At 38.0% G+C, this 18,995-nt stretch overlaps 1 protein-coding gene across 3 annotated transcripts in view; it reads left to right on the top strand.

The window, feature by feature from the left end:
• Positions 1-18,080, top strand: part of SOCS5 (suppressor of cytokine signaling 5) — a 29,176-nt gene extending 11,096 nt beyond the window's left edge. For all 3 annotated transcript variants that reach the window (XM_054061643.1, XM_054061642.1, XM_054061641.1), the window contains exons 2-3: positions 13,217-13,308; positions 15,687-18,080. In XM_054061643.1, coding sequence (XP_053917618.1) covers positions 15,699-17,309 — 1,611 coding nt within the window. In that variant the 5' untranslated portion in view covers positions 13,217-13,308; positions 15,687-15,698 and the 3' untranslated portion in view covers positions 17,310-18,080. The remainder of the gene's footprint in view (positions 1-13,216; positions 13,309-15,686) is intronic.
• The last annotated feature ends 915 nt before the right edge of the window (positions 18,081-18,995 follow it).

Genomic DNA, 18,995 nt, shown 5'->3' with positions numbered 1-18,995 from the left:
TTTGGTTTTGGTATGGAGAAGTAGTCTTGATCTTAGTTGTCATTGCTTTGCTGTCAAAAACCCTTGTGATTTGCCTGTAGCAGGAGTTATGATGATGTTGCAGATACAGCTGTGTTGGCAAAAATTCTGGTCTTTGATTTGGGACAGTGATGAAGCGGAAGCAGGAAAAGAATGTCAATGTACAAAGCTACCTCTCTGTTAGAAAGTCTTAATAGGAAGGCCTACTGATACAGCATTATTTGCAGATCCCTTAAGCATAGATGAATCTGGTGCTTCCGATCCTTATTTCCTACTCATTTAGCTTTGCATGTGTATTTTATCTTTTTTACTGATTTTTAGTAGAACCATGTATTTAGCAGTAATGGGATGTGATTGTGCTTCAACATTTGAGACAGCATAGGTGGTTTAATGCCTCTCTGCAGGAGCCAGGCCTGGGGCTCAAATGTATGTAGAAAATTGCTACTCAAAAGGCTTTGCAAGCATGCTTATCCTTTAGGTGCAGGAATTAAGAAAACAGGAGTAAACTGTGTACTCATGTACTTTGGTTGTTGTATGGGAGTGCACAGAAAGAAGATAGACCTCAGCCTCTTTGAGGAGCAGCTTCAGATAGCTTTGAATTGCCCATGGGTGAAGTTGAGCAATGGTAACTGGATGTAAAGAGTTAGTGACAGTGGCTGTTCCTCTTTTTATTTATGTATGACTTGAGCTTAAATAGAATGTCTAGGACTGCTTAGAAGACAGTCAGAAGAGTGAAGAAAAGCCTCTTCTGGTCACTGAGTTTTTCTGCTGTTGGAGTGGAGCTCTTGCTTACTGTGGGCCTGAAAGTCCTTTGTTTTCTGTGGTAATTTGAGAATATTGTCTTCTTTATACATCCATGATGCTTCACTTTCTTGTTCGCTGCCTCCACTCAGTACTTTTAGGATGAAGTATACCATTGTACAAGACTAAAACTGTTAAGTCTTCCAGCTGAGGTTTGCTAAAGTCACTCTGATTTGCCCTTCATACAATGTTTTCTGGAGAAAACAAGATAGCATACAGTGTTGATACTGCCTGATCTCAATGAGCAAAGAAATAGGTGGAATTTTTAGAAAGGAAGGTAGTGTTATTTGCTTGCTGGATCATCCTGCTCTGTCACTTCACTGTACCTGACATTATCCACTGTACAAAGAACTCTGAGAGTATCTGATTGCTCACCCATCAGTTTGCAAACTCTTAATGAACAACTTCAATTGTTGAAATTCTGTATTATTGACAGTGTTTTATTTTGCTGCACAGCTGTAAACTTCTGTAGTGAAGTGCATTGCTGTGAAAGTGAGAATGGGAGTTCACACGAGTTGGTGTTCCCACAGATGTTCTTCCTTCATCTCTCACTTTCATAGATGATAGGAAGTGTTAGAAAAATTTTTGAGATACAGTATTTGGTTGTTTAACTTTGCTGAACTCCTCTTTTGGATTGAAATACTGTATGCTTTTTTTTTTTCGCCTTGAGTTTGATTTTGTTTAAAGCCAAAGTTCTTCATCTATTTTCAGAAACAAATCTGAATAATTGTGCCATTTTTTTTTATGGCAGTCTCTTTGAAATATTGTAGGACTCCTCTGAACTGGAACATATACTTGAAATTTGTCAGTGGGTGACCTCTGGTTGAGCTATAATATTTAAATTTTGTATGAAAATCTACCAAAACTGAGCCAATGCTCTTTTTGAAAATTTGTGATCTGGACTGGGCAACAATTTCTTTATGGAATTCCCTGGAGACTGTGTGCACTCTGTGTGCTCAGCAGGCCTTTTTGTTCGAGTATGTCCCTGGACTGCAGTAAGCTGTGCACAGCCTGAGAACCACAGTTGCCCCAAGTTAACTAGGAGGTTGAGGGGGGGGGTATGGGGTGTGTCTTATGGCACAAAGCCAGGTGGGAAATCTCTGAGACAGCTCTGGCACGTGCTAGCTCCAGAATGATGCATTCATCCATTCTCCTTTCCTGTCCTATCAGCTCTCTAGTACTTCAAGATTCCTAACAGCTGTAGGCTTGACTGTGACTTTCTGTTAAGACATTTTTAGGAAAGGGAGGATTCCATAGTGGACTAAAGCTTGGCTTATCCATTCATGTACAGGCGATGTTCCTTTTGAGCATAATGAAGATACCACTTGTCATACTAATGTGTAGCTGTGGTTTGCAGGGAGTGTACTTAATCACACTCTGAGTTGGGTATCCTCATTTGGTCAGTATTAATTGCTGTGACAGTCATCCAAAACTCAGTCTGCTTCTTTAGAGACCTTGTCAGAAAAACTACCGAGGCAGTGAACCTGAAGGTTTATTTCTTCAGAAGTTCCAAACTGGACCAAGCTTGGCTGTACTTTTGAAAGGATAGTATACAATGTTCTGTACGAAGTCTGTGCTTCCTGAATTTATACATGAGGAGGTATGCTTTTTTTTAAAGACAGCTAAAATTTAACTTTTTTTTTCCTACAACAACTTCAGTTTCGAAGAAATATTTTAGGTAGCTACCCAGGCTATAAAATTCAGACCAAATCAGAAAGTGTTTTCAATTGCGTGTCCCTCTTCTTAGGAAGAAGGTTTTATAGGCTGAATTTCTCTGCTACTTTTGCAATAGCTAGTTCAAGCCTTAAGAATGATGGCCCTGCCTGTTGGCCCTGTACAGCTTAAAGTACCCTTTTTTAATGTGTTCCTCCTGTAGCAAAATCTGTGAATTATGTAGACATTTGAAGTTGTGTGAGAAGTCACTGATTTTTATTGCTGTCCTTCCTCTGAAGTAAGGGCAGAGTCAACTGTGATAGCACAAACTTCAGAGAAAGTTAGTATTTGGTTAAGTAGGAGTTTCTTTTCTCCTATACTGAACAAACACAGAAAACAGACTGATTTTGCTGACAGGTATTCTAGTCTGGCTGCTTATCAGAACTCTTGTGAAGGCAAATCTTCATTTTTTTTCTTCTAATCATGATAGATTTTAAGTTACCTACAGGTTAGTCCTGTATGCCAATGTGCTGCTGATGCCAGTGGTACCAGAAATTTGCAATCTTACATACACTCGGACACTAGAAAGTGTTACTTGTTTTTCCCTTCCTTCCCGCAACCTGACTGGTAGACTCCTGCTGATCTACTGCAGAAGAGTTTGAGATCTGTATGAAGTTGTGCAACTGGTTTTAGTTATTCAGACCCTTCAGCTTTAGCTGATGGTTTGGAGGATGTTCATCTTTGACTAACCATGCGTATCTCAAGAAAATCTGTTAGTTTTCATCTACAAATGAGAATTTTGAATTCTTATCCTTGTGATCACTGTGCGTGTTTTCTGTCAGGAACTTGTGAGCGCTATGTGATGGTAGCTAGATGTGGAAGCTGCCACATGTCTCCTAATGATAAATTGAGTAATCTTGTATCTCTACATCAAGAATAGGGCTTGGTTTTGTCATGGAGAATGCTTAAGAGTCATAGCTTCCTGAAATAAATTATTGAACAAGTTATCCCTATCTTAGTGATGTTTATGTAGGTTCTCTGGTATTTTAAGTAACAGTTGAACCATCTTTTTGAAAAAATGGAGATGAACAGTTATTGTGTTTTTATGTTAATGATTTTTCCTGTTACCAGCGTTACAGCTTCTGGATCTTATGAAATGTACAGTATTTTTCTACGTGAGTCTTAAGACTCAAGGCTTAATTTTATCTTTTTGCTGCACAATTAGGACTTTTGTCTCATGTTTCATGTAATAAAACATGTCATGGTACAAGAACAATCTGGTTCAATATTAGGGAGTGAGTTTTCACAGAAATGGTTAAACCGGTTTTAACAGCTCACTGCTGCTGGTAGAGTTGTTTCTTCTCCACTTATCTTTGTCTCTTCTGGCTTTTTCCTACCTGAAATGCTCTTTGCCTGGTGCTTCTATTAATTAGCTTATAGCAAAAGCAGAGGTCACATGAATGTTGGAACTGATGCAGCAGGATGGGAGAGAAGTAGGAATATCCTTTTTAATACCAGTAAAGCAATGGTAGATTAATTATAATGGACCACTACTCCTAGGGTGTTGTAGCTATATATGACTATATTCTGTTAATGAGAAACAACCTAGGAGGACCTGAACTCTTTTATGTTCCTTTCGTGCAGGGGATGGTGAATAATCGTCTCAAGCTGATATGGTGAAATAGCATCAATCACTCACTTTGTCTCCGTTGTGTTTTGGGGTTTGGGTTTGTGGGGTGATGTTTTGGGTTTTTAATACCTGCTCTCTGACAAGTTAATCATCCAGTAATCATCTGATTTTGGGTTTGCTCAGTTTTGTGTGGCTGCAAACTCTTTCAGTGTGAAATGCAGTCTCTCTTAAACCATTCATACAACTGAATATCTGCTTTGATAGATCTGATTAAGGGCAAAAGAGGATTATTGGTTTTATTAGTCTCGTGCAGCTGGTAGTGCTGTTGTGAAGATTAATATTTCTAGTCTGTTCCTTAGCTGCATCTTTTTGAAGCTCCTACATCCTAAAACTTATACTTGCCCATATCAGACAGGAGCCGATAGATACTTAGGGACTTTTCAATACCGAATGAGCTGTTGTGTGGTGGTATTAGTGGTCCCACAGGTTAGGGAGTTGCTTTTTCAGATAAGCCATTTTCCTGTTGATTAATGGGAATGCACATTAGCTAACCAGTAGTGTATTGGTCTGTGACTGGGTCTTGATGCAACAATCCTTAGTGAAAACTGGAGTCGGTTTTAGGACTAGATATAAATGCCTTTTGACATAATTTGTGTATTATTTTCAGAAGAAATTAGGAGCTTGCTCAGCTCATGCAGTTTCCTTAGAAAATTCTCATCCTGTGTGGGCTCACTCATTTAAGACACTGTTGCTTCTTTGCAAGAATAAGCACTTCATTCAAATCACTTTGGTGTAACTGATTGTATTAGTAAAGCCAAGAGGAAAGGTGTAGCCACATCTTAACAAAAAGTATCACTTACTTAGCATATTACTATACAACAGATACAGCTCCCTAAATATAAGATAGTAATGCAATGATCTGGTTAACACCTCAGTTATAATGGGCTGGGGCTCTTAAAAAGAAAGAGAGACCTGAATTTCTTATCAATGATTGTTCAGTCTCCCTAATGCATATCCTGTGCATATAGTCTGTCTTGCATCATACAATGTGAAGAGTTAGATTTCTTTGAATCATGCGTATTCCTGTTTTGCGTGGCAGGAGAAAAGTGTTACTTTTTTTTAAAATTTAAAAACACTGACTTCTCCTTGCTCATGAGTTGGAGACCAAGAGAGCTTCTCAATTTACTCATTAGTTGTCTTTGTGTAAATGTGCAAAATGCAAAAGGAGAGCTGGTATTGCAGGGAGCTGTATCGTTTACTGTGCTGTCACTCAAATTTTTTTGTTTTTGTTAGAGCAGTAACTCTAAACTTAGTAATTTATCATGTTGCTACTCTGAGCTTTTTATTTTTAAAGATTGCTTATGGATCTTTGTATTAGTACGGTATAACATTGCTCTCACTTAAAGGAATGGTGCAATTGTTTATATAATGTGTTAAATCAAAAACAGAGTGGCATACTCCATGGCTTTTAGGCTGAGTTTATTCTAGTGGTGCCAGTGGTTTGATTATCAAGGGGTTCCATTACAATCCCGTTTTCACAAACACTGTAGTTCTGCATTAAAGCTTATAGGTTGAAACATTTTTCATACAGATGCTGTGTCCCAGTGCTGACTGCTTTTTAACATTCTAAATGTCCAGTTATTTAAGGTGTAGAACTACTCATACTATTGTGCATTGTTGGGATTCTTGACTACGAGCTAAAAGGATAACTAAAAAAGTGAAACTTGGTAGAGGCATAGATGAAGTCTCTGCTGAGCACTTAGCTTTGAAGAAATTTGGTTCTGACTTTTCAATATTTATACTTAAACTGTCTTGCACAGACTTCCCAAAATCTTAAGTATATCTTAAGTATATCTTGATGTTGTGGATATTTTATATATATATTATTTTTTTTGTGTATATGTAATTAGACACTTGTTCATTCAATAATACAAAACTCTGCTAGGCTAACAAACTGATGTATTTTGTCCCTTATTCCTAGCAAAAAGCTCCCTACCTCAGGGGCTGAACCTGCAAGACTAATGCTTTAATTTTTATTTTGATATTGAAAAAAAAAAAAAAAAAACCCGGAAAGGACAGAAATTTAGAAAGCTTCAAATTCACTGAATTCATGTTTCCTAACAGAGGTCAAAATATGTTCTAAGCGTCTTTTCACACCTCTGGAAGTCCCACTCGAAGTTCCTTGTGCAGCCTACTTTTAGCTATTTTCCAGAATATTGTGTTTTTTCCACTTTTTTTTCTTTTCTTTGAAAACACACTGTAATTTGCTCTCTATCATAAATCTGTCATTGCACATGCTTTGTGTATCCAATATACAGAATATCCAGAACACTCTTAGTGTTGATTTTCTGGCCTGTTAGTCCATAATATTAAAGTTACAATAATGCCTTAAAGATAATTTTTGGTGGCGTTTGAAAAACAAAATTTCAATTCTGCTGCAATTTAATAGTTGTGTTGATGTTGCAGTTGGCTGTGCCACAGGGTGACCCTGCACAGCAAGGCTGGGTGCGTGCTTAGCAGCGGCACAGCTGACAGGTACAGAACCATAAAGCAGGGGTTCCTTTCAGCTGAGAAGTTGCAGAAAAATATTTCTGATAGCTCTGACATGGTATAGTATAGCATAAAGTTGCCTGTGGATCAAAGTAAAAACATGAAACAGGGTAGACCTACTGGCAGCTTTCCAGCTGCTTCTCCTCCTTCTTTGCAGGGTTTATATTCCTTTACCTTATCCGGGACCAGCCTAGGGAACCAGGTGCTTGCTGCCAATTAGTCCTGTCAAGACAGCCCAGAGCTTCCCTTGACAAGCCTGACTGCTGACAGCAGCTGTGGGGTAGGCTTAGGCAGGGTTTTAACTCCTTGCTTACCAAATATTTTGCAGGTTAAATCCCCTGGTCTCATTCTGCAGTTATTAAAATATGTTATTCTTATTTTATGAAAACATATTTTGCACAGAAACTGATCAAAGATTGCCGATGGGGCTGTAGTGGTGGGGTTTATTTGTCAAACTTCTGCTGTGAAAGAATGTAAGTTGGGAGTTAAGTCATTATTAAGGTCACTTTATAAATTTGTGGATGCTGTCAGAGCTGTCCATCCTAGACCACTTTCTACTTGATGTAGAGCATAACTGTACGTGGATAAGACATCAAGGTTATCCAGCATTTGCTTCCCAGTAGCTTGAAGTCTATTCTTTCTTCAGTATTGTGATGGCACAAAGGAGTTTGACGAATTTACAGATCATCAATTAATATAGTTGAGCTATAAATTACAATTAAATATTTTGTATTTTTAAGCATTTTAAGTAATTTATGTTGCTGCAAAGAGAAGCTCATTTTAGTTATGGAACTTTCCTGATTTCTCTTGTGTTTTACGTGTATTTGACCTTGCTATTATTGAGTGCTTTGCTCCAGTAGTGTTAGCAGTGAAGAAAAAATACAAATGCTCTCTGTAAAACCTCAGTGAGTTTTACATTTTCATCAGAAATGGCAGGTTAGTGAACTGAGCAACTTAGAGTGCAAGAGATCTTTTTTTAAGTGCGTGTAGCAAAATTTATTCTTCAAGTTAACACTGACTTCTTTAATTGCAGTTCCTAAGATATCGCAGCTCTGGATGTGACTCTTCTCAGTTGTGGTTTTAGAAACTTCTGGCCCTATTTCACTCAAATTTGAAAGAATAGTGGCTCTTTTTATGTCTTGCAAATTGCACAAATAGCAATACTGCGTTTTCCTGTGTAGTCACCCTTGTGGGTACAGCACAAGAGGAAGACAAGAAGAACTTTGTTTTTATCCATTTTAAGAAGTGGCAGCTAGATAGTTTGTATTAGAGAATATGATCTTGTGCTTGGTCAGATAGAAAGAAAACATGGGAAGTAGGTGGGTGCATCAAAAGAGCTCTGTGTGTAAAGGAGATGTTTTTAGGCTGGTGGTGGGGGAAGGGTACTATGTTGAGGGGAGGGCATTAGGCAGGCTGTTGAGGTTTTGAAAAATGTGGGGTATCAAATAAGAAGAAATAGGACTGAATCGGTATAAACGGATTGAAACCCAGAGGAACTATCTGTTTGTACAATAGCCAATTTGCAATTAAATTAAATGCTTTGTTTACAAAATATCTTAAATTGTTTCTACTGAGCTAGTCAAGGATGTGGATTAGAATTGACCCATGTCTTCAACTTTACTTCCAATTTCCTTTACATTCAGTGAGGCATAGCTGTTAAGGTATGCTTTTCCCTAACTCAGCTCCCAAGGATTATATATGAATAACCACTAGATCACTCTTCATATCAGTTTGAGACCTATTTATATTTTAGAGCTTGATAGAGAAGGATGTGCTTTGTTAGTGTTCTTAACAATAGAAACAAATCGTGCCCTCCTAGGGGAACCTCCATAACTTTTTGGCAGAGCGCTTACAGCTTTTGTAGAGGTCATCAAGAGTGCTGCTGTACTTAACTTGAACGCTGACTGGAACTGTTTAGTCTGTCCACATGAATTTTAAGAAAAAACAAACTATATTGGCAGGTTCTGTTTGAGAAGAGGTAAACATAGCAGTACAGGAAACATTATTTCAATGATTCACCTAGAGTTTTCTTCTGTGGTGGATATCTTACTTTGCTAACTTAATGCTTTTTCTGTTACTTTCTCAAGTAGTGAGGTGAAGTTATGAGCTGCCTGCTGGGGTTATGGGGAAGTAATTTAAAGGAAAGTGCTCCTCTTTATTGTTGCTTGTGTGGATTTACCTGTTATGATGAGTGGCCATCGGGATACTGCCTAAATGATTTGAAGATGTCTTTACTTGGAATGAATATGCATCATTGTCTTGAATTTGCAAGGATTCTACCACAGATACATTCCAGTATGTGGGGTTCTCAGTTGATCTGTGTAGCATTACCTCTGCATTAATGTCTGAAACAGACTTGCTGTGTGTAGTTCCCTGATTCTTATGTAATTAGAAATACTTGCTTTGTTCATGATGGTTGTATTATTATCTGCTAGACTTGTGTAAGTACAGGGGAAAAAGGGTACTTCAGAAACAACTATCTCACTATTTTGGTTCAGTGTTATTCACATTATGTTCTTCCATTGATGTTTTTCTGTTTCAGGGATTTTAGATTTTCTGAACAGAAAAGAAATGAGTGGCAACCCTACAGTATTTTTCTAATCTAACATGTGAACACATGTAGTCCCGCTATTGTTCTTTCTCAACCCCAAAGCCTAGGAAGGATGTATCCCACTGTTCAAAATATCTTGGAACCATGTTTTTGAACTGAAGTTACCAATGTGTAGTTGCTTGGAAAGAAGATGGCAGAAGATCAGCTATCCAAGCTAAGACTGCTTTTTGCTCCTTGTAAATCTGCACCAAGGAGGGGGAGGAGGTTCCTCCTTACTTTCAGGCTGGAACAATGGCAAAAATATCATTATTTTTCTTTGACTTGACAGTCTGCCAGCTTAAGTCCTTGAAACTTCTAGCTTTCCTTGTGTGTTAGCAGGATCCATCAAGCCAACTCAGCATTTTATTTTTGAAGTAAAACGTTTTCAGTGGGTGAACTTTCAACATGAATGTTCAAAGGAACACCTTAAATAGTCCTAATCTTTCTCTTCACAGCCAAAGTCCCACACTTGTTAATACTTAGGCTTCAAATTGAGATTTCTCTTCAAACTAGCCATTTAAATCTTAATATCATGACCAGTGCTGTAGTGGAAGGAAGCAGTCTTGCCCTGGCTGTTGTTCTCTCTCTCCTCATCTGCTCCTCCCTTGCATTAACATTAATGTTTATATAGAAATCCTAAACCAGATGGAGTAAAGGTTTAAGATTTTTTTCTGTGAATTTATTTTAGTTTGAATCAGTTGCTAGAGTTGGTTGGCTGAGGAGCCGTACGGTGTGCAGGCCATGCTCTGTACCAGCACAGGTGATCAGGAAGGGGCTGATGCCATTTGTTTTGTTTGCAGTGCTGACATGCCAATTTAGTGTGTTGTTTGAATTTGAGCTCTGTATCCTTTACCTCTTCTTGGCAGATCTGAGTTTTGCTTTGAGGAATTAGACCTTCAGGTTGTTCACCCTATGCAACTGCACTTCCAAGTTATCGGAGCCTGCTGTAAGGTTTTCATGAACAGTTGAAACACTTGGCCCTTTTAACATGTCTTGTTAATAAAATAGCAGTCACCTCTTCTTTCCAGTCCTTCTAATCAGTTCTTCAGGCTGTGTGCAGTGAGCACATTTTTGTGTGTGAAAAAACGCATGATTCCACTTCAGCCAACATTTCTTGTTTAAGACATGTTGTCTGTAGTAATTCATTATTTCTGGAATTTGTATTGGAAGGGAGGAAATTGCTTTTTAATCCTTTGTATTGCCCTTTCTTCCTTCCTCAGGTGGGTTATGTTAAACAGTAGGTGTTTGCCGGCCTTATTCTTTTTGACTGAATAAGGTTGAGGAGTACTTATGTGAGCAGCTTTGTTGGTGCATCCCTGGGAGCAGTAGCCTATAGCTGGCATTTGGCAATGTGCAAATAGGACATTAACCTCGTCAGCAAGCATACCGTAATGGAAGCAAATGTCTTTAATAATGGAGTCTCTCACCACAGCTAAGTGAATCATTTTAAAAGAAGGGACAATTCAAATAGAGGTGTAGTCTTCCTGTTCTTTTTATTTCTGCCTCCATGGTCCAAGGTGACGTGCACCAGCGGCACTGAATGTGTTAGCTCATGCTGGCATTGAACTGAACAGTGTGCAAGGAGCACAAAATGTGATTTGTTCCCCTCCCCTTTCAGGTTATTGTTTGGGGTTTTTTTTGGCTTGTGAGATTTGTCTGATTTTGCTTTCCTTCAGTGTTTCGAACTTGTTATCTTTCAGTGTTTTGAAGTTATAGTATGAAAATGCTAAACCAAAAGATTCTTGTTTTTGAGATAAGTGTACTATACCTCTTTTGTAAGATGTCATATAATACACTGTGCTTCAGCCTTTACTAAGGTGGTACGTTTTTTGGAGTTAATGTTTTTGAATGTAGGTTACCCTATATACTAATTTTTAAATTGGGTAGCACTATGAGAGTGAAACAAGAGTATTAACTCTAGGACAGAGCACAACCTTGGCTTTGAATGTTCCTCCTAGGAAGTCGCAGGTGGAAAGCTCTGGCTAGATCTTGTGACTCTTCTGGAAAGAGTGGTCTCGATTTTCACAGTAATCTATTAATATGTGGCTCTTTGGTAGTACAAATAGGTTTCAACTGTTGTCCTTATTGAAATCATACTACAGAAATGCCTTTCCTAGCTCTCCTTTTTTGATCATTTGTACACTCAGAATACTTGAAGACTGCACTCTTGCAAACTTCATGGCTTTGAATGCCTCTATATTTACTGAAAATAGGACTATAGTTTTGAAACTACTGCTCTTTGCTTTTATAATCCTTGTAGAGTAGTTACTACCTGTATTTTTTTAAGATAACATGCCAATTTAAAGTAGATGGAACTCGGAACTCATTTTTAGTTGGAAAGATTTTTTTTTTTAGAAACGTTAGTGTAGCTTTTGTTGTTCTTATAAATCTACAAATTGAACTCACTCTATGGATTTTAGTGGAATTAATTTTATTTTCTGTTCAGGCTAAAATAACCACTGGCAGTGCTATTTCATAAAACCAGGATGGCTTTAGGGACAGTTCAGAAGTGATTTGGTACATTGTCAACCTTAATGCTGCCACAAGAAATATGTGAAACTGCATGTCTGTTGCACATTGATTTAAACTACTTTAACATTACTAGATTGAATATTAAGTACTTTACCAGTGACTCAAGTTTTATTTGAACATATGGTTGAGAGGTTTAACTGAAAGTCACCCAAAGTCAAGAAACTGGCTTTATTGAAAATTATGTAGCCCTTATTTTAGCAACTTTACCTTTTGTTTGCTTTAAGGCCTTGTGTTGAACCAGTTATAGTAGGTTTAACTGTCTTGTGTCTGTAGACTTACTGGGAACATAATAGGGGGAAAATAAATGGGTATAAGCATTGAAGTTGCCAAAGAACTTTAGTTTTGTTTTAATCTTTGGTTTGTACTTAGATTTTTTTTTTTTTTTTTTGGTACTTGTGACTGTTGTTGTCTGGGAAGGTTACTTTTATGGAATCTTTCCATAGTAGTAGGATGGCCTAACTTTAAAAGCCAAAAATTGCTTTTCAGCAATTTTAGTGCTTCTAGAGGTGAATGGAAGCTAATAATGTTTACTACTTTTTTCACATCATTCTGGAGCTTCTGCCTAGGAATATTAATTTTTAATATTCACCAAGTGATTGGTCAACCCCATAGTTTTTTGTTCTAGGAAATATGCATAATATTTGAATACTTTTCTTCGTGTTATTTAACATTGTTCCAAATGTTTTCTTTATACTCTTACTGCTGTCCTGGGCTTAGCTCTCATGTGGAGAAGCAAATTATCCTTCACTATCCTGTTACTGTTAGATTTCTGACAGTGATGTGAGCATACTAAATCCCTCAAGTCCTCTTGGATTTCTGAAAAACAATGATTATTATTTTAGAGAAGTGCTCACCTACTGTTTAAATAAAGATCTTGTCTTGTATTCCACTTCGCCATTTTTAGAATCTTGGTTCATATGCCTCTTTACAATCGTATAACATCCTTGTGGCAAGTACGGCAGTTGCTTACCTGGAAAAGTAATATTAGAAAAGTGTGTATTTTTAGCTGCCTTTTGATGTGATGTAGCAGCTGAAAACAAGGAGGAGAGGCGGTATGAGGTGAGCTGACAGCACTGCCAACCACAGCTTGGGAACCACTGCTTTGGACTTAAAGACCAATATGCAGGGAAACCATTTTTTTACAGGCCTGAGTAGGCCCATTGTGCCTAGCTCTTCAGTGATACAGATACTGTAGCTTTACTCTTGGTTCCTGAAAGCTTTATTTGAGGGTCCTTTCCTGGACTGTGTTTGACTAATGTTGGAAAAAAGTTCTGTGAAGCTTTTTGTTTGTTAATATGCATTAAAAATGTATAATGAGCAGGGAGTTCTGTGCACATATTTAAGATAGAATAAAATATCCCTTTGATACCAGTAACAAACTGTAAATATCTAAATTAAAAGATATTTTAACTAACAAAAATACCTTTTTTTTCTCTCTGTAGTAATCATGTCCACAACTCGGAAAAGGGATCTGGCGAGTTCATATTGAGGTGTATTGTCAAGACAAGAATCGGTGACTCCTGTGCTTTTCTGGGTAAAAAAAAGTATTTCTATTCCCTTGAGTATGACATAAAGCAGTTCACCTTTTAACTTTAACTCTTGAAAGATACCGTCTGTCAAGTTGGTATGGTGGGGGTTTTGCAGATGAGAGGGTTTTATTCTTGAAGGTTTCTGGGGAAGTGTAGAGGACGCTCCACCCATGTAATAGTCTAAAGACATTCTAGACTAATAGTGCAAAGCAAGAGCAATGATGAGCAATTTTAGAATAAAAGACACCACCAAACAGTGTATGACTGGTTAGAGTACTTCTGGTTCATTCTTGCTGGAAAGATGCGTACTTTTTTTTTTTCCACCTGATTTCTCATGGGAATGGAGGTTATGTACTCTCTTCCTTTTCCCTTCCCAAAATTTTTCAAGTGTTGTATTACTAGGAATAGAAAAAAATGTACAACTTGAGAGAAAAGTGGGTGGAAGTCAACCTTTATATACACTGTGACAAGCTGGCAGCCAGCAAACACATGCTGCCTCCTGGTCAGTGTGGATATTCTGAGACACTGCAAACAGCTATGCTTAGTGTGATGGTGTGATACGTGTTTGTATCGTTCTTACAGATTTGTATGTGAGCTGACTTTATTAGTTCTGTTGCTCTTGGAACTCCTTCACGTCCCCAGCTCCAACAAGACAAGTGTAGGAAAAAAGGGGAGGTTTTTTTTAATCAAGAACACATTCCTTGCACATTTGCTTACAAACTTTCACTTTTATGTATACACAGAGCTTTAACGCATCTTCTATGTATAACACTTCTCTGCAAGTGTCTCCCTCCTTAAGGACTACTTGTGTGTTGTTCAGATTGTCATTAGCACTGTGCTCTAGGTACCTGTACCAGTAATCTCCGGAGGCTGTTAAGGCTCAATTTCCCTCCCTGCTTCTGCCTCACCTACCTGTGTCCAAACTAAATACTTAAGATTTAATTTTATGCAATTGATTTAAGTATCTGAGGAGGGGTGGGAAAGAAAGCTTTTGCTCCTTTTGCTTGGTGTTCCTGTAAAAGGTAGGTTTTTCAGGTTCATTATCCTTTCACGATTCTCATGTGGACTATACCTATGACTCTTCCACTGTCTCGGTGTATTCTGCTAGAAAGTCACAGGCTTACAGCTGGATCGCTAGAGTATTGCTTACTTGTTTATTATCTATGTTATTTCATGAGGCCCAATGTATTCAGTCACTGCTTGAGATTCCTTTCTAGCTGCGAACAGAAAGGAGCTGTAGCAACAGAGGAATGTTGCTTCAAAATAATAGGTTTCCAAAGAATGGACCGGTTTCCATTAGATAAATTAGATAAGATGACATGTTTTAGTTCTTTAAGTTTAGCACTTCTCTTGGAACTTAATTAGATCTAATTTAGTTTGGCATTGCCTGACTTTTTTTTTTAGTACAGAGTTAGCCTGTTTCTCTCTGTCCTAGGGCAGTCGTGTGTTTTTGGCAGTCTCGTTCCAATTATCAACTTTCTAAAGAAATAGTTGCAGAATACGCACTGTTAATGTTTTTATCGTTTTACTGTATCTTCATGATTCACTGTCATCGTGTTCCTGCTGTGGAGCTGCTTTCTTTTTAAGTGCTCTTACTAAATATAGAAAAGCTCCCTGGGCTCTTTCATTCTTTTATATCTTAAGTAATAAAGGAAGACAGGTTTGATTTGGTTTCTTCTTCTTTTTTTTTTTTTTTTTTTCCACCCGAAGTCCCTGATATATTAATGTAATTCTAAAATTATGCTGCTACCTTACTGCCTTGCCTTGTCTTTTGACAATTGTCTCTTCTAAGAATGCTGAATGCGTTTCCCCTCCAAAGTTCTTATTTTTTTAATCTTGTTAGTTATAGCTTGGAATTTCTGGCCTGCAGCTGGAGCTTTTGCTTTTAGACGGTGTATTCTGGACACTTGCAGTGCACTTGCTGGATTTCACTAGCTGCTGTCATGGTTTGGAGTGACTCAAATAATTTTTTTTTCAGGATTTGTTTCACTGCTGCTTATTGGAAGCTTATTGGAGTGTCATACCTCACACATGACTTACAAATTTTTCCTAAAATGAAGAATTTCAGGCTATGTATTTTTTCTCCATCAAATATAGCTATGCAGACCTACCTACGTGCCCACAGGAAAGTGGAGGGGCCCGCTTGTTAATAAAATCTTTGTAATTTCCCAAACATTTTATTCATGGTGATTTTTTTCTAAGTATCAGAATTGTGATGCATGTAATTTCCACATAATCATACAAACACTAGGGCGCTTTTTCAAATGTAGTGTGTTAAATTAACAGTCATCTTTTATTCGTAAGTTAATGGATAACTGAAGATGTATTCTCACTTTTTAAAACTATCTTTTTATTTTAATATTTCTTCTCCTCTTGAATTTAGGTAACATAATCCATGGATAAAGTCGGAAAGATGTGGAACCATTTCAAATACAGGTGCCAGAATCTCTTCAGTCACGAGGGTGGAAGCCAAAATGAAAACATAGTTGTGAACTCCAGTAGTTGCTCATCTGCTAAAGAGAAAGCTATCCAGATAAGTGATTTGGCTCACCCACAAACCAGCAGTCCTTTGAGAGAAAACATTGCTTTGCAATTAGGTTTAAGTCCTTCAAAGAATTTGGCAAGGCGGAACCAAAACTGTGTCACAGAAATTCCTCAGATTGTTGAAATAAGCCTTGAGAAAGAAAATGACTCGTGTGTCACCACAGGAGCTAGACTTGCTCGAAGGGACTCTTACTCTCGGCATGCTCCTTGGGGTGGGAAGAAGAAGCATTCCTGCTCTACTAAAACCCAGAGCTCCTTGGACACTGAAAAAAGATTTGGTAGGACACGAAGTGGTTTGCAGAGGAGGGAGAGAAGGTATGGGGTGAGCTCTGTGCATGATATGGATGCAGTGTCAAACAGGACAGTAGGTAGTCGTTCGCTGCGGCAGCGTCTACAGGATACTGTTGGGCTGTGTTTTCCCATGAGAACTTACAGCAAACAGTCAAAACCTCTCTTTTCTAACAAAAGAAAGATCCACCTCTCTGAACTAATGCTTGAGAAATGCCCTTTTCCTGCAGGCTCAGATTTAGCTCAGAAGTGGCATCTGATTAAACAACACACAGCACCTGTAAGTCCTCATTCAACTTTTTTTGACACGTTTGATCCTTCCTTGGTTTCCACAGAAGATGAGGAAGACAGACTCAGAGAGAGGCGTAGACTTAGTATTGAAGAAGGAGTTGATCCCCCTCCCAATGCCCAAATACATACTTTTGAAGCTACAGCACAGGTTAATCCATTGTATAAACTGGGACCAAAGTTAGCCCCTGGTATGACCGAGCTGACCGGGGACAAAAACATAACACCTCCAGGAAACTGTGACTCTGAAGAGGACACAACAACGCTTTGTCTGCAGTCACGCAGGCAGAAGCAGCGTCAAATGTCTGGAGAGAGCCAGGGTCATATCAGCAGGCAGGGAGCTTGGAAAGTGCATACTCAAATCGATTACATCCATTGCCTTGTGCCAGACTTACTTCAGATCACAGGTAACCCATGTTACTGGGGTGTGATGGACCGCTATGAGGCAGAAGCACTTCTGGAGGGTAAACCCGAAGGCACTTTTTTGCTCAGGGATTCTGCGCAAGAGGACTACCTCTTCTCTGTGAGCTTCCGTCGTTATAACCGATCGCTACATGCACGCATTGAGCAGTGGAATCACAACTTTAGTTTTGATGCCCACGATCCCTGTGTGTTTCACTCCTCCACTGTTACAGGGCTTCTGGAACACTACAAGGACCCGAGCTCTTGCATGTTCTTTGAACCGTTGCTTACTGTATCTCTGAACAGGACTTTCCCCTTTAGTCTGCAGTATATCTGCCGGGCAGTAATCTGCAGGTGCACTACGTATGATGGAATCGATGACCTTCCTCTACCCTCAATGTTGCAAGACTTTCTAAAGGAGTATCACTATAAACAAAAAGTCAGGGTGCGATGGCTGGAGCGGGAACCTATAAAAACAAAGTAAACAGAAATCAGAATAAGCTTATAGAATACACTTCTTTTTTTGTTTGTTACAGTTTAACTGCAGCGAGCACACCAACGATGTCTAGCTTTCCTGCAATATCCTATTTAAGCTGAGTGTTAGTATCCTGTCAGATGCTGCCTGCTGTTAATCAAGTTTGTGATGCCTCTTGGAAACAATAAGCAGACACAATTCTGCACGTTTTTCATTAAGGCCTAATGAAAATATTTTTGCCAATTTCTAAATATTTTGTTTCCCTTTTATAGCTGTAGTAATTGGATGAAGAAACTATGAGGCATTTTCTGTGGGGCATTCACGTAATGCTAATAAAGAAAGGCTTTATTAGAGGAACATTTTTGCTAATATTTGAAGTATTTTTTTAAAACTATCTTCTTGAAAACTTTCCACTATTCAAAGTACTAATTTAGCTCACAAGCAAGTTTTGAAATACTAGTGAGTAAGGGTATTTTTTTTTTTAATTAAGAGCAGTTCGTTAGAAGCAGTCCATTAAGAGTTAATGGTGTTTTGATGCTAACAGATGAATCGTGCTTTTCTCAATGTATAAGGTTTCCTAATCATTAAGACTTGAATATGCCTGCTCAGTACTGTAATTGTATTTTAAACACTTAGAGATTTAAGTGGCATTGTTAGCAAAAGTAATACTGTCTTGGACAGTTAAATACCTTCCAGTGTGAATTACTGGTTCAGTGGCAGGACATGTGATAGTATTGCCATAAAACGAAAGGTTGGGGTTTTTTGTTGGTTTTTTTTTTTTAATAAAACAGAATCTGGTGTCCTGGCTGCTGGTAGCTTACAGTGGAAGCTGATAGTGAGGAGAAAAAAGTGTTTAATTATTTAAAGTCATCTGATATTTTTATGGAGAAGATTACAAGTGATTGAATTATTATAATTGGAATACAAAATCTGACATCTGAAACGTCAGGTTTCAAAGGTACTGTTACACTTGTAAATATCTTTCCATTTGCGCTTTTGAAAATATTTTGAAGTAATATGCACTGATTATAGTTTCAACAGATTACTTGGAAGCAAGATTCTAAGTTCTGTTTATTTAATCAGAGATGGAACTTAAAATAGTTCTGTCTTAGACATTTTTGCACTAAAATTTTGTTGGAATGCCCTGACCTCTGTTTAATGTTTTGTACCAATTATGAGTGCTCCCTAGTTTCTTTACCAGCTGCTACAGTATGTTATTACTTCCTTCTCTATGGCAGTGACCTGTGCGAGGTAGGGAACATTTTGGCTGCAAGTACAATAAATGTTATTCTTGTATGCTACACTAACCCTTCTATTGATGTATTTTTCTGCTTGCTGTGCCTTGTTCTGGCTTTTTGTGCTAATAAAGTACAGTATGTTCAGTGTTATACTTGTATATCTGCTCTGTTTTTATATATTCACGTAACTTGTAGCAGTTAACTGAATTTTTAATAGGCTTTTCTTAGTATAAGTAATGCACAAATACTGTGCCGCTGAATACTGGTTTGTCAGCACACAGTATTCCTGTTTTTTGTTACTTGCTTATCAAAAACTTAACAGTGTACACCATTGAATAATGTTTCTGTAGTCATTGCAAAGTAATGGACTGGTCTGCAGGCATATAACATTTTACTGTTTTTGTAATGAAAAGGATAAACATTAGACAAAAAATATTACAAAACATTATTGGTCCCC

Source organism: Cuculus canorus, chromosome 3 (genome assembly GCF_017976375.1).
Source record: "Cuculus canorus isolate bCucCan1 chromosome 3, bCucCan1.pri, whole genome shotgun sequence".
Classification (NCBI taxonomy): domain Eukaryota; kingdom Metazoa; phylum Chordata; class Aves; order Cuculiformes; family Cuculidae; genus Cuculus; species Cuculus canorus.
Note: the sequence above shows the minus strand (reverse complement) of the source record. Positions and strands in the feature narration are given on the sequence as shown.